Source organism: Ranitomeya imitator, chromosome 8, assembly GCF_032444005.1.
Source record: "Ranitomeya imitator isolate aRanImi1 chromosome 8, aRanImi1.pri, whole genome shotgun sequence".
NCBI classification, from domain to species: domain Eukaryota; kingdom Metazoa; phylum Chordata; class Amphibia; order Anura; family Dendrobatidae; genus Ranitomeya; species Ranitomeya imitator.
This window is the reverse complement of record NC_091289.1, coordinates 127,293,225-127,308,405: the sequence shown is the minus strand read 5'-3', so window position 1 is coordinate 127,308,405 and position 15,181 is coordinate 127,293,225. Positions and strand designations below refer to the sequence as shown.

General features: G+C 48.1%; 1 protein-coding gene across 1 annotated transcript in view; it reads right to left on the bottom strand.

The window, feature by feature from the left end:
• Positions 1 to 10,469: 10,469 nt before the first annotated feature.
• Positions 10,470 to 15,181, bottom strand: part of ASPM (assembly factor for spindle microtubules) — a 62,381-nt gene continuing 57,669 nt past the window's right edge. The window contains exons 29-30 of the mRNA XM_069737367.1: positions 12,808 to 12,983; positions 10,470 to 11,024 (exon numbers count right to left, since the gene is read on the bottom strand). Coding sequence (XP_069593468.1) covers positions 10,922 to 11,024; positions 12,808 to 12,983 — 279 coding nt within the window. The 3' untranslated portion in view covers positions 10,470 to 10,921. The remainder of the gene's footprint in view (positions 11,025 to 12,807; positions 12,984 to 15,181) is intronic.

The following is a 15,181-nucleotide window of genomic DNA, read 5'->3' as shown; positions in this document are numbered from 1 at the left end:
CGACTTTTTGTCGGCCGTTTTCCTCGGTCCGAGACACTCGCAGCATGCTGCGATTGTCACGGACCGAGGAAAACTCTCAGCTCACTCGCACCCATATAAGCCTATGGGTGCGAGTGAGACAGCGCACACCACTCGGATAACATCCGAGTGATGTGCGCTATAAGCGGACCCCAGCAATGGAGGAGATGGAGAAATTCATTTCTCCGCCTCCTCCGCAGCTGTGCTCCGATCCTCCCTGTGCGAGAGAATCGGAGCACAGACGCATGACACTCGGCTCCTGCTCTGCTGCGAGCAGGAGCCGAGTGTCATTAGCATATTGCATCCGATGTTCTCGCATAGGATACAATACGCCAGTGTGACCCCGACCTTAGGGACACACTATGTCTCAATCTAAGGAGGCCAAACGGGCTAACAAAAAAGAGTGTTTTTTACCTCATGTGCCACTTGCAATACTGCCTTGTCCCATGCTCACAATACTCCATTATGGGCCCAGACGCCACCCACCACCGACCCCGAGTCTAGTCCCCCTGAGTGGGCTGCTTCCCTGTCACGGTCTATGGCTTCCCTGGCCAAAGCAATATACTCTCTTCCCAAAGCCTTCTTTAAATCAGAACGTCACTTTGTCGGCCGTGAAGGACTATGGCGACGGTAGGGAACCGTCCACCAGCAGGGGTCGTACTCAGTCAAAGGGGGCTCAGGTCTCTAGAAAAAGGACCCATGTCGCTCGTGCTTCGGCGTCTGCGAGCTCAATTTCTCACTCCCCCTCTCCTGAGGTTCGCAGCGCACATGACTCCGAATACAAGTCTGGTGCGTCTTTAGTCCAGAATTCCTCGACTTCTCAAGAGACGCTTGATTCCCTTATTGAGTCGGTCAACAAGACCCTGAGGGTGGATGAGGAATCTATATCTGCTCCAGAACACATGGTGTCCTTTAAGAAGACGAAACGTATCCACAAAGTATTTGCCAATCATCCTGAGTTTAAGGACATTGTCCAGAAACACAGGGACCGGCCAGATAAACGGTTCATGGGTCAAAAGCCTATTGAGTCCAAATATCCTCTTGCTCCGGATCTAATGAAGGATTGGCTATAGTCCCCTTCAGTGGATCCTGCTGTATCGCGTCTTGCATCCAGAACAATCCTATCCTTGTCTGACGGTTCCTCAGTCAAAAACCCCACTGACTACCTCGTTCGTTCTGTCTTCGAGGCTACAGGAGCAGCGCTCTTTCCATCCTTCGCCATAACTTGGGTGACTAAGGCAATGATCGCTTGGGCAGAGGTGTTAACCGCAATCATTCACGACAGCAATCTTTCCCCAGAGGTGGACAACTTCGCTAGTCAGATAGCTCAAGCCTGGGACTTCGTAGTTAATGCTTCGATAGATGCGGCCAGTTGCGCTGCACAGGCAGATGCAAATGCAGTGTCCATCAGAAGGGCCCTATGGCTCTGAGATTGGCGGGCAGATTCTGCTTCCAAAAAATCGATGACCTCTCTGCCTTACCAAACTGGTCTCTTATTTGGAGAGAAACTGGACCAACTCATTTCTGACGCTACTGGAGGGAAGAGTAAATTTCTTCCTCAACAAAGGCCCACCCGGCCTTTTCGGAATCAACAACAGCCTCGGTCCCGGCCTTTTCGCAATAATTCCAGTTGGTCCTCTACAACCTTCTCTTCTGGATCAGGACGGGCTCCGCGTGGAGACAGAGGTTCCCAGGTCTCATACAGACCTAACCGTACCTGGAAATCCAGACCAAGGACGTCTGGATCTAAGGGAGCCAGATCCCTTAGATCTTCTACACAATGACTCGTTATGACATCCGGCGGGCACCGACAAAGTAGGCAGCCGTTTACTTTCGTTCCGTCAAGCTTGGCTCTTGGTCGTCCACAATGAGTGGGTCAGAGAGCTGGTGTCCTCTGGATAAAAAATCCCTGAGGGTAGATTCCAGGCTCAATCTGTGGCCCTCAAGACACGTTTTGAGGAATGCGGCTATAGCCGCAGGTGTATCAGGCATGGTTACGACAGAGCCAGGAGGACGCAGCGTAGGGATCTTCTCTACACAACAGGAGACAAAGCCAAAACCAGGTTAAAGGATGAGAAGATAAGGTTTATAACAACATATAACCACGAATGGTTTCATATGCGAGACATCCTTACCAGATATTGGTCAATTTTGTCAACCGAGACATCCCTGGGTCCTGTTTTGGGTGATATTCCCTCTGACAGCTCGTAGGTCCCCAAATCTGAATAACATGCTTGTTCGGAGCCATTACGTTCCCCCTGCCAGTAACCCTTTCAGCACCAGGGGTCCCTGCTCGGATGCTTCCAGTGCAGTCATTGTTTGGCTTGTGCCAATATCTTACGGACTGCTTCCTTCTCATGATCCGATGGATCTAGGACATTTTCCATTAGACATCATATATCATGTGGCACCACAAACGTCATCTACTATGCCACATGTGGATGCTCTTTAATCTATGTAGGCCTAACATCTAGGGAGCTTCGTGTTCACACTAGGGAGCATGTACGTGACATTTGGGCAGCGAGGACCGCAGTCGATGCCTCGGACTTAAAAACGATACCCCATCACTTCAAGTTAAATCATGACTGTGACGTGGGGTTGCTACGGGTCAGGGGCATCGACTGTGTACACTTGGGCACACGAGGGGGTAACTATAAGAAGGTACTGGCACAACGTGAGGCCAGCTGGATCGTCCGACTTAATACTGTTGCGCCCAACGGTTTGAACGAATCGCTTAGCTTCTCCTCATTCCTGTAATTTGAATCGTTCAGAGATTTAATAACCCTTTGCAATGGCGTGCTCCTCCTTTTTCTCCTGTTTCCCAATCCAGTCTTCCTCCTATAGGAACAGGTTTCCATTTACTGGTCCCTGTTTTATTATGGTTTTTAATTTTGTATTCATTGTTAATGTTGTCCAGTATGTCTTATTTCCTTTTCATAGTTTCTTTTCACTTTTTGTCATGCCTGGGAGGACGTATATTATAACCCTTTCCATTGGAGAATTTGTCATCATGCCCACGGAGGATTGAGATCATATATCCCACTAGAAGCCAACAAATACGCTATACCCGCTGAAATGATTGATCTTACTGTGGGATTATGTTATTATTCAATGTATGCTCATGGTGGACTTTATGTTATCTTGGGGCATTTTGTCCCTTTGGATCTGTTTTGCCTCCATCTGTGGTTAGGTGTTTTTAGTATATATGTTTTTATTGTTGCCTGCACCTGTCATACGGAGCGATCTGTCTCCCTTTACCTGTGGCAGTGCGCATCCGTTGGTTTGATCTGCGGTCTCCTGATCTGGAGCGGTGTCTTCTCCACCTCCCACATGTGACCGGGGTTTTTCCCCGCCTACATGCTGGGATGCTTGACACCGGTCTCTGATGCAGGACCTGCCGATTGACCAGCGCATGCGCCGCTATCGCCACATCCCATTGGCCGATGTGTATCATGTGACTCGTCACATGTTCTAACAACACCGGCCTATTTGAAGGTCCTTCTCAGCACCACATACCACTTCCCCTTGAGAAAGCAGTAATACCAAAGCGAAACGCGCATCGGGGGTCTCCTGTTTTATCCTGGTTCCAGTCCGGTGTGCCATATGGCCCTGCACTATAGCAGTAAGCGTTGCACAATAAGTGTATATGACTAGTGAATTACTAATTATGGCGGCGACTTGCAGCTATGTTACCACCAGCAAGCTGACTTTGTCAGACTGGTCAATATCTCGGGCACAGCATACCGGTGGTCACCTGTTTCCTCAAATCACCCTTATGCACTTGTATTTGTTTGTAAAATATGTGTAGTGTATTTTCTCGATACTGTTTGATTGTCTTGGATATTTAAAAAAATGTATATATTGTTATACCCGTGATACTCCTTTTCCTCCTCCTTTCTCTTGTAGTATGGAGTGGGTTGCCTTGTTTCTAGGCTTTGGGTCTCTTACCACTATTTAGTGCTAACAGCCCCTTCTCTCTTCAAAACATGTGTTCTGGTTTTGTTGTAGTACCCTTTCAAACCACTGCAGGACGTATCACTAACCTTTCTTTCCTGGAAGGTGTTTTTCCTAGTGGCGATTACGTCAGACGAGTCTCGGAGTTGGCGGCCCTATCCTGCCAACCTAAGTTCCTGATTTTTCATCAAGACAAGGCAGTCTTGAGGACGTCCCCCTCTTTCCTGCCCAAAGTTTTTTCTTCCTTACACCTCAATGAGGAGATTGTTTTGCCTTCATTCTGTCAGGCACCAGTCCATCGTATCGAGAAAGCTCTTCACACTCTTGATGTGGTTAGGGCTCTTAGACGGTACATCTCGCGGACGGCTCCCTTCTGCAAGTCAGATGTCCTGTTCGTGCTTCTAGAGGGGCATAGGAAGGGTCTAGCCACTTCAAAGACCACACTAGCCAAGTTGATTCGCTCGGCTGTTCAGGAGTCCTACCGTGTCATGGGGCACTCCTGTCCCAGCAGGGATTAAGGCACATTCTACTCGGTCAGTGGGCGCCTCTTGGGCCATTCGGCACCAGGCATCAGCACAACAGGTCTGCAAAGCTGCGACTTGGTCCAGCTTGCATACGTTTACAAAACACTACCAAATTCATTCTCAGTCTTCTGCAGATGCTGCTCTCAGCAGTACCACAGCTGTAAGCCAGTGGTACATGGGGTATTCGCAGTTGTGTTGCTCCCCACCCAGGGACTGCTTTTGTATGTCCCATGGTCCTGTGTCCCCCAATGAGGCATAGGAGAAATAGGGATTTTTCTGTACTCACCGTAAAATCCTTTTCGCCAAGCCAGTCATTGGGGGACACAGCACCCACCCTGTTAGCCTATTGGCTAGTTATTTAGTTCTTAGGTTTTGACAGTTTATTGTCCTTGGTTTAATACTCCTACTGCTTTGTTACCAAACTGTTTGAATCTCAGGCAGCGGGAGGGTGTATACTGCAGAGGAGGAGTTAATCTTTCTGTGTTCACTTAGTGTCCTTCTAGTGGCAGCAGCATAACACACATGGTCCTGTGTCCCCCAATGATTGGCTTGGAGAAAAGGATTTTACTGTGAGTACACAAAAATATCTTTTTCCACTGATGTTCCCAAAATCCATTGTCCAGCTTGTGCCCCAGAAGACATTCTGCAGGTTTGAAAGTATAGAGCCTCCACTCGACTTTTGGAGCTTATATTTTCCACTTTTTCAGTCTGTCCCTCCTCAGCCTGTGGGTGTAACCAGCTAATTAATTCTACGTCTCACCCTCTTACTGGCATTAGTGTCCGCAGTCTCAGAGTTTTGCCTGGTATTGGGCGATTGTTTCATTTTAACCCCTTCCTTTCTCAGACTTTGGACAGCACGAATTTACAGGCATGGCATCAGAAAAATCAGGACGGTTAGCGGCTAAATATTCACAGAATGGTTTTACATTCCCACAATACTCTGTTTCATCTCTTCTCCCTTATCAGGCTCTGTAATGTTGCTGGTCCCCGCTTGGTGCACACAGTGTAGGACGGATGGAGGACTCTGTGCTTGGCCACAATCACCACAAGTAGTAACAATGGCTGAGTACCTCTGTAATTTGTGGTATTCTGCTATGGCAATGTTTAGAGCCTCAGAAAGAGAAGGGACCACTCTGCTTTAGAGTGCAGCGGTGGAGCACACAGTGATTGTGCAGTGCCTGGACGCATAACCAGGACCGCTAAGCATCAGGCTGCAGGCCCCTCACTGTACAGCACTTCCATCATATTCCCAGGTCACAGCAGAAGAGACAATATGGTAACATCACTTACACTGACACCTGGGGGTTAAAACAAATTGCAGATAAATTACTACATTTGTTTAATGTGATCATATAGAATAACATATATGGGTATTCCCATCCCCAAGTTTGTATCCCAATATGTAATCAATGTAATAGTAGTAATAGCAAATACCTCCAATTAGACATATATTCAAACTCACAGAAAGAGTATGGGTCCCATATAGTAACAAATAATATCCGAGTGGTTCTGTATATTTACCCATAAAGTAACCGGATAATAAGTGTATACTCCCAATACACACTGAGAAACAAGAAAAGCATAGTTATTTACCAATAACGGTATTTCTCAGAGCCCATGACAGCACCACCAGAGAGGGGATCCGCCCTTCAGGGACAGGAAACCTACAGGATAAAAGGGCGGTACCTCTCCCCTGCGTCAGTTTGGTTTACAGAGCATCGGAGGTCCTCCAGATTAGTGGCAATAAAAAATATACACTTAACATATTGCTTAACAGGTGTAAACCGTGTCTATATTAAAAAACAAACCAAAAAAAAACAAAAAAAAAAACAACACACACTTCGTATAATATAAAGTGCTCACCGCACACGTGATTTGGGGGGGGGGGGAGATAAGCCGATGCTGTCATGGGCTCTGAGAAATACCATTATCGGTAAGTAACTATGCCTGCAGAACCCTTCTTCCGAAGGTTAAGTCAGATGATGAGGCTAGGTCTGAGCGGTAGTGTCTAAAAAAAGGTTGAAGGTGATGACCAGGTGGCCGGCTTACAGATTTGGTCTATTGGTACCTCCGACCTTTCGGCCCAGGAGGTCGCCATAGCCCTTGTAGAGTGCGCTTTCAGCCCCTCGGGAACTCTGTTTCCTGTAGACGAGTACGCCAAGGCTATCGCATCTGTTATCCAGCGTGCTATAGTGCCCTTGGAAGCTTTGAGTCCTTTTCTGGGCCCCTGGAAACAGATAAAGGGAGACCCTACCTTCCTATGCCGCTGGGTGGATTCCAAGTATTGGGATAGACACTTTTTCACATCTAATGTGTGGAATTTTTCCTCTTTCCTATTTTTAGGGTCTGGGCAGAAGGAAGGAAGGATTATCTCCTGGGACCTGTGAAATTTGGACACGACCTTGGGTAGATAGGCAGGGTCTGTTCTTAGGATTACCCTATCATCCAGGATTTGTATAAAGGGAGGTCTTGCAGATAGGGTCTGGAGATCACTTATTCTACGGGCAGATGTTAAGGCTGTGAGAGGGGCCTGTTTTAAGTGATAAAATTTTAAGAGGTATTGAATCTATAGGTTCAAACGGGGGTTCTGTTAGAGCTGACAAGACTAGATTTAGGTCCCAAGTTGGTAGTCTTTTTATGTTTATGGGTTTAGATCTAATAGCAGCTTTAATAAAGCATGTTACCCATGGATTAGCAGCTATATTCTCACAGTACAATGCCCCTAAAGCCGCTATTTGCACTTTTAACGTGCTTACTGAGAGGCCTAGATCTAAAGCTTTTTGTAGAAATTCTAACACCTTAGCAACTGGGACCCCATCTTGTAATTCTACCTCAGACGTGGACAAAATTGTATTCAAAGTTTTGCCGTAGATTTTAGTGGTTACCATTTTCTTCCTTTTCAATAGTGTGGAAATTAATTTATCCGAAAAGCCCCTTCCCTTTAGTAGTGACCTCTCAAATTCCACGCTGTCAAGTGGAGACTCTCTGACTGGGGGTGGAGCACCGGTCCCTGTGATATAAGGTCCGTAAGATCTGGAAAAACCCAGGGATCGGTGACCGATCGCATCCTCAGCCAGGAGAACCAGGTCCTTTTGGGCCAGAAGGGGGCTATTAGAATGCGCCTCGCAATGTCCTGTCTGATTTTGCGCAGAACTGCTGGGATGAGTATAGGAGGGGGAAAGGCATATGCGAGACCCCCGAGTCCAGGGAATAGTGAATGCATCCAGCGCTCGAGGGCCCCCCCTGGGGTCTAGAGAACAAAACTTTTACTTTTCTGTTTTCTATATTGGCAAAAAGATCTAGGGACCCCCCAAAGTTTTGTGATTTGATCGAAGATGCTTTGATTTAGTGTCCATTCCCCGTTTTAAATGGGTACGGCTTAGGAAGTCTGCTTTCTGATTCTCTACTCCTTTTATATGTAGCGCAGAGATGGATAGGAAGTTGTTCTCTGCTAAACTGAAGATTTCGGAAGCGGCCTTCATGAGGGCTTGAGATCTGGTCCCCCCTTGGTGATTCAGGTAGGCTACCACTACCTGATTGTCTGAAAATACCTGGACATTTTGCCCCTGTAGCCTGTGAAGGAAGGATAATAGAGCGTGGCCCACTGCTCAAAGTTCTTTTTGGTTTGAGGAAGCCCTGTATTCCTGACCTGTCCAGATTCCCTGAGTGACACTGTTGCCCAGATGAGCTCCCCACCCCGTGGGACTCGCATCTGTGGTAACTATCCGAGATACCTCTATTACCCAAGGGACCCCTTTTGATAGGTTGTTGGGATCTAACCACCAAGTTAGGGAATGAATAGTGGCTGAATTTAGAGTCATGTGGTCTTCTAGACGTCCCCTTAGTGTAATCTGACTCCTCAGAATGTTCCACTGGAGGTCTCTCATGTGGAATTGTGCCCACTGGACTGCTGGGAGGCAGGCAGAAAGGGACCCCAGCAATGACATTGCCCTTCTTAGGGTCATATGAGGGTTTGAGCAAGCTTTTGAGACAAGATTTAATTATATCCCTTTTGATAAAGCCTACGCGAAACGTGCGTCTGGGGGTGGATCCGGTCCCTTGGCATTATACTATATTCACCATGGGTAAGCTATTTGGCTACTAGATGCACTGCAACGGTCTTTCTCCTTTGTGGGGGTACTGGTCACTGTGACAGCCTAAGGGGAACTCACTATGTTAAGGACATCCAATGCTTAGGTTAACACTGATTTCATATGAAAAGTATTTGTATTGGGTGTCCGAAAGATTCATAGCCAGTATGAGCTGCAGTGGTTTATACTAGTACCATTGTGATAGTTTATATTTACTTTCATGTCTGGAACTTATTTGTCTCTTACTAGGGTCTCTTGTATGTTCTATTGGTGTTATATTGTGATAAAGTGAGTATTTGTAATAAAATGTACACTTTTTTAATCTAATTCATGTGTATGGCACTCCAATTTCTTGTTTCTCAATCTCCAATTAGGCAGTATAGTTGTTCTGATTTGCCCTGTCACTTACCAAATGTGTAGGGCATTGCAGTAGCTTAGGGATTCATTGTTATGACCAATAACTGGCATTATGTGAGTGGTCTTAACCATGGATTCCTAAGCTGCTACAATGCCCTGAACATGGAGTAAGTGACATGACAAATCAGAACTATACTACATGTCTAATTGGAGGTATTTGCTAATATTTTCACACCTACTACATACTGGGATGGAATCTTTGAGATGGGAATACCCCTTTAGTTACCATCGTAGTGCCCCAAGAATAATGGTCACGCTTGCTACATCTCTATAAACGCCCAGCTAAATATTTTTGGTTTCTAAATGGATTGCATAGTCAGCATCTTCGCTGTTGTCTTCCCTTATTCCCCTTTACACAAATAGTTGCATTTTTGGCTTACAAATCAAACTTAGAGTATGACTATACTAGCTTTACTCTTCCCAATGTGCTGTGAGACCGGGTTGACACTTTGGCCCAGCAGCCTGTGGCTGGCACCTTTATTACATTGCCAGACTTAAGAGGTGGCCAAGCATGCCTGCACTTTATTGTGACAGGGCATTTCAGCTGGCAGCCACAGGAGGTCAGGCTAAGGAGAAAGCCGGATGTGTGGCCACGGTTTCTATTTGACAGGGCATTTCACGCGCCGGCCACAGGAGGCTGGGCCAAGGAGAATGCCGGATGTGTGGCCATGGTTTTTTTTGTCAGGGCATTTCAGCTGGCAGCCACAGGAGGCCAGGCTAAGGAGAACTCCGGATGTGTGGCCATGGTTTTTGTCAAGGCATTTCGGTGGCAGCCACAGGAGGCCGGGCTAAGGAGAATGCCGGATGTGTGGCCATGGTTTTTTTTGTCAGGGCATTTCAGCTGGCAGCCACAGGAGGCCAGGCTAAGGAGAACTCCGGATGTGTGGCCATGGTTTTTGTCAAGGCATTTCGGTGGCAGCCACAGGAGGCCGGGCTAAGGAGAATGCCGGATGTGTGGCCATGGTTTTTTTTGTCAGGGCATTTCAGCTGGCAGCCACAGGAGGCCAGGCTAAGGAGAACTCCGGATGTGTGGCCATGGTTTTTGTCAAGGCATTTCGGTGGCAGCCACAGGAGGCCGGGCTAAGGAGAATGCCGGATGTGTGGCCATGGTTTTTTCGTCAGGGCATTTCAACTGGCAGCCACAGGAGGCCGGGCTAAGGAGAAAGCCGGATGTGTGGCCATGGTTTCTATTTGTCAGGGCATTTCGGTGGCAGCCACAGGAGGCTGGGCTAAGGAGAATGCCGAATGTGTGGCCCTGGCTTTTTAGTCAGAGCATTTCGGTGGTAGTCACAGGCAGCAGGGCTAAGGACACAGGTCAGTGTGGCTGAGTTACACTGCTGGAGGCGGCTGGGTCCCACAGCTATTCTAATGGAAACTTTTCAGATCCCTGTTCACCAAGGACTTCCCAATCTCCAATTACACCAAGTGAGACCAAAAGGCACCAAATAAGCAGAAGACTCAGGAGTCGGAGATGTTAAGCACTGGTCTTTATTGTACATTATATCTTAATTGTACAAAAGGCTATTTACAGCAGGAAATGTATATTACAGTAGCATTCCAAACAGCTGGGTTTTAGTTTTGTTTTTTTAAAGGGTTTTTCCAGCTCAGTCTCATGTCTGAGGCAGGAATAATTGTGTCCAGAGGCCAGATACAGGAGGTTTGGAGAAGGAAAGATTCTAGTGGAGAGAGAGCTACAGAAACAGCATAGCTTTGATTCCATAGACCCAACCTCCCATGGTCGGTGCCTGGACGGAGGCGGCGGTGGAAATAGCTGAAAATAGCAGCATAGTACTGTAGATGATAAAATTATTTGCGTCTAATATACAATTAGCAAATAACTTTTTTTAACAATAAAAATATTCTCCTTTACAATCTTTAAAAATTAACTTCCAGGATTCCTTTCACTGTGGGACGGACTCAGATGGACATCCCGAAGGTCAACATCACCATCTGAATGGCTTTCAAGGGGTCGACCACCTCACGCATGTTGTCTTTTCTCAGCACCCAGTCTGGCTTTATTCTGTAAAGAGATTCAGCGATAACTTTACAAAAATATACAAGGGAGACAATAATATTTATAAGATGCCAAAGATAAGGTGAAGGGACGGTAGGACAAGCTGCCAAGATGCCGGTGTAGATACAGGACCATATAGGAATAACTAGAGACATGGCCCTGAATAAAAGCTGTAGATAAAAAAATGGCAGAATATATTTCATGTCAGTTAGAAAAGGCCAAGATGTAGACTGTGACACACAGAGTAACCGCTGACTTAATTTTAAGTTTCTAGAATAATTTAATCTTGTGTTTATATTCGCTGAACGCCGTAATGCCCTTTAAAGAGCACAAAGAGTCATGGTTCTTCCTACTGCAAGGAGAACATGATATCATTTCTGCCTGGAGTGTTCTTTTAACATCTCCATCTTTATAGTTTTGTTGTTGGACTATAAAGCCTCACCGCAGCAGTACAAGACTTCTTCTGACAGTCAACCGTAATCAATGGGGGAATAATAGAAGTACCGTATATACTCAAGTACAAGCCGAGATTTTCAGCCCAAAATTTTGGGCTGAAAGTGCCCCTCTCGGCTTATACTCGAGTCACGGTGGGCGGCAGGGGAGAGGGCGCTGAGGCATACTCACCTAGTCCCGGCAATCCTGGCGCTCCCCCTGCCGTCCCACGGTCTTCGGTGCTGCAGCTCTTCCCCTCTTCAGCGGTCACGTGGGACCGCTCATTAGAGAAATGAATACGCGGCTCCACCTCCCAGAGGGGTGGAGCCGCATATTCATTTCTCTAATCAGCGGTAACGGTGACCGCTGACAGAGGAAGAGGCTGCGGCACCGAAGACCATGTGACAGGCAGAGGGAGCGGGACGCCGGGAGCAGGCAAGTATGTCATTCACCTGTCCCCATTCCACACGCCGGGCGCCGCTCCATCTTCCCGGCGTCTCTCCGCTCTGACTGTGCAGGTCAGAGGGCGCGATGACGCATATAGTGTGCGTGGCGCCCTCTGCCTGATCAGTCAGTGCGGAGAGACGCCGGGACCGGACGCTGGGAGCTGCAAGCAAGAGAGGCGAGTATGGCGTTTTTTTTTTATTACAGCTTTCTATGGCACAGCTATGGGGCAATACTGAACGGCGCAGAGCACTATATGGCAGCTATGGGGCAATACTGAACGGCGCAGAGCACTATATGGCAGCTATGGGGCAATAATGAACGGCGCAGAGCACTATATGACACAGCTTTGGGGCAATACTGAATGGCGCAGAGCACTATATGGCAGCTATGGGGCAATACTGAACGGCGCAGAGCACTATATGGCAGCTATGGGGCAATAATGAACGGCGCAGAGCACTATATGACACAGCTTTGGGGCAATACTGAATGGCGCAGAGCACTATATGGCAGCTATGGGGCAGTAATGAACGGTGCAGAGCACTATATGGCACAGCTATGGGGCAATAATGAACGGTGCAGAGCACTGTATGGGGCACAGATATGGGGCAAAAATGAACGGTGCAGAGCACTATATGGCACAGCTTTATATGGCACATCTATGGGGCAATAATGAACAGTATGGAGCATTATATGTGGCACAGCTTTATATGGAGCATCTTATGGGGCAATAATGAACGGTATGGAGCATCTATTTTTATTTTTGAAATTCACCGGTAGCTGCTGCGTTTCCTACCCTAGGCTTATACTCGAGTCAATAAGTTTTCCCAGTTTTTTGTGGCAAAATTAGGGGGGTCGGCTTATACTCTAGTATATACGGTATATCACATCAGTATGAGCAGATGGGACATACCTTGAAACCATTCTTGTCCGCACCGGTGTGGCTTGAAACAAGACATTCCCAGGACTATGAGCACTGCTCATGCGCTGCTGTCTGATATTTCTGGCAGTGTCCATCCTGTGTTTTCGTGCTGTTAATTTGTAAATGCTGCAGACACGATCCAGAGCTTTAGGTATGGCACAGATTTCCTGTGGAAAAAAAATATAGATCCATGGATTCACAGAATTTTAAAGTTCACTGTATTTGTTATCCAAAACATGTGTAAAATGTACACATTATGATGTATTGCAGAATGCATTAAGCTAGTGGATGATCCACGGGTTCACAGCACAGCTGCATCGTAAAGCTAGCGGGGGATCCAAGGGCTCAGAGCACAGCTGCATCATATGAAGCTAGCGGATGATCCACGGGCTCACAGCACAGCTGCAGCATATGAAGCTAGAGGGATCCACGGGCTCACAGCACAGCTGCAGCATATGAAGCTACCGGGATCCATGGGCTCACAGCACAGCTGTATCATATGAAACAACCGGGATCCATGGGCTCACAGCACAGCTGCATCATATGAAGCTAGCGGGGATCCATGGGCTCACAGCACAGCTGCATCATAAAGCTAGCGGGGGATCCATGGGCTCACAGCACAGCTGCATCATAAAGCTAGCGGGGGATCCATGGGTTCATAGCACAGCTGCATCATATGAAGCTAGCAGATGATCCACGGGCTCACAGCACAGCTGCATCATATGATGATGCTCCTTTCATTTTGGTGCTGGTGCTGTGTGGCGGCCATTGTTGCTGTGGCTTTGTGCTGGTGGGGCGGCGCGGTCTGGAGTCATGGGGGCTCAGTCTTGCAGCATAGGTGCTGTGGGGCAACAGGCCGTCCGCCCTGCTGGTGCGTGGCCGCTGTGGCGGTGGTCGCCGCGCGGCTCCGCTCCGTTAGGGCGATAGGACCCACTACGAGGTTTGCCGTGAAGTGGCAGTGGGCTTCATACAGTCTGATCAGAATGTTAAACTGAAAACCTCATGTTCAGTATATAAATTTTTGCCTAGCGGCTTTAGATCAACGTATGATTTTGGGATGTGCGGTTCATGCTCTTTTTTTTTTTCCTTTTTGCATCATATGAAGCTAGCGGGATCCACAGGCTCACAGCACAGCTGCATCATATGAAGCTAGCGGGGCTCCATGGGCTCATAGCACAGCGGCATCATATGAAGCTAGCGGGGCTCCATGGGCTCACAGCACAGCTGCATCATATGAAGCTAGCGGGATCCCTGGGCTCACAGCACAGCTGCATAATATGAAGCTAGCGGATGATCCAAGGCGCTCACAGCACAGCTGCAGCATATTAAGCTAGCGGGGATCCATGGGCTCACAGCACAGCTGCATCATAAAGCTAGCACGGCATCCATGGGCTCACAGCACAGCTGCATCATATGAAGCTAGCGGATGATCCACGGGTTCACAGCACAGCTACATCATATGAAGCTAGCGGGGCTCCAAGCACAGCTGCATCATATGAAGCTAGCAGGGCTCCATGGGCTCATAGCACAGCTGCATCATATGAAGCTAGCGGATGATCCACAGGCTCACAGCACAGCTGCAGCATACGGGGATCCATGGGCTCACAGCACAGCTGCATCATAAAGCTAGGGGGGGACCCATAGGCTCACAGCTCAGCTGCATCTTATGAAGCTAGCGGGATCCATGGGCTCACAGCACAGCTGCATCATTAGAAGATAGCGGGATTCATAGGCTCACAGAACAGCGGCACCATATGAAGATAGCGGATATCCATGGGCTCACAGCACAGCTGCATCATATGAAGCTAGAGGATGATCCACGGGCTCACAGCACAGCTGCATCATAAAGCTAGCGGGGAATCCATGGGCTCACAGGGCAGCTGCATCATATGAAGCTAGTGGGGGATCCACGGGCTCACAGCACAGCTGCATCATAAAGCCAGCGGGGGATCCATGGGCTCACAGCTCAGCTGCATCATATGAAGCTAGCGGGGCTCCACGGGCTCACAGCACAGCTGCATCATATGAAGCTAGCGGGGCTCCACGGGCTCACAGCACAGCTGCATCATATGAAGCTAGCGGATGATCCACAGGCTCACAGCACAGCTGCAGCATACGGGGATCCATGGGCTCACAGCACAGCTGCATCATTAAGCTAGTGGGGGACCCATAGGCTCACAGCTCAGCTGCATCTTATGGAGCTAGCGGGATCCACGGGCTCACAGCACAGCTGCATCATTAGAAGATAGCGGGATTCATAGGCTCACAGAACAGCGGCACCATATGAAGATAGCGGGTATCCATGGGCTCACAGCACAGCTGCATCATTAAGCTAGTGGGGGACCCATAGGCTCACAGCTCAGCT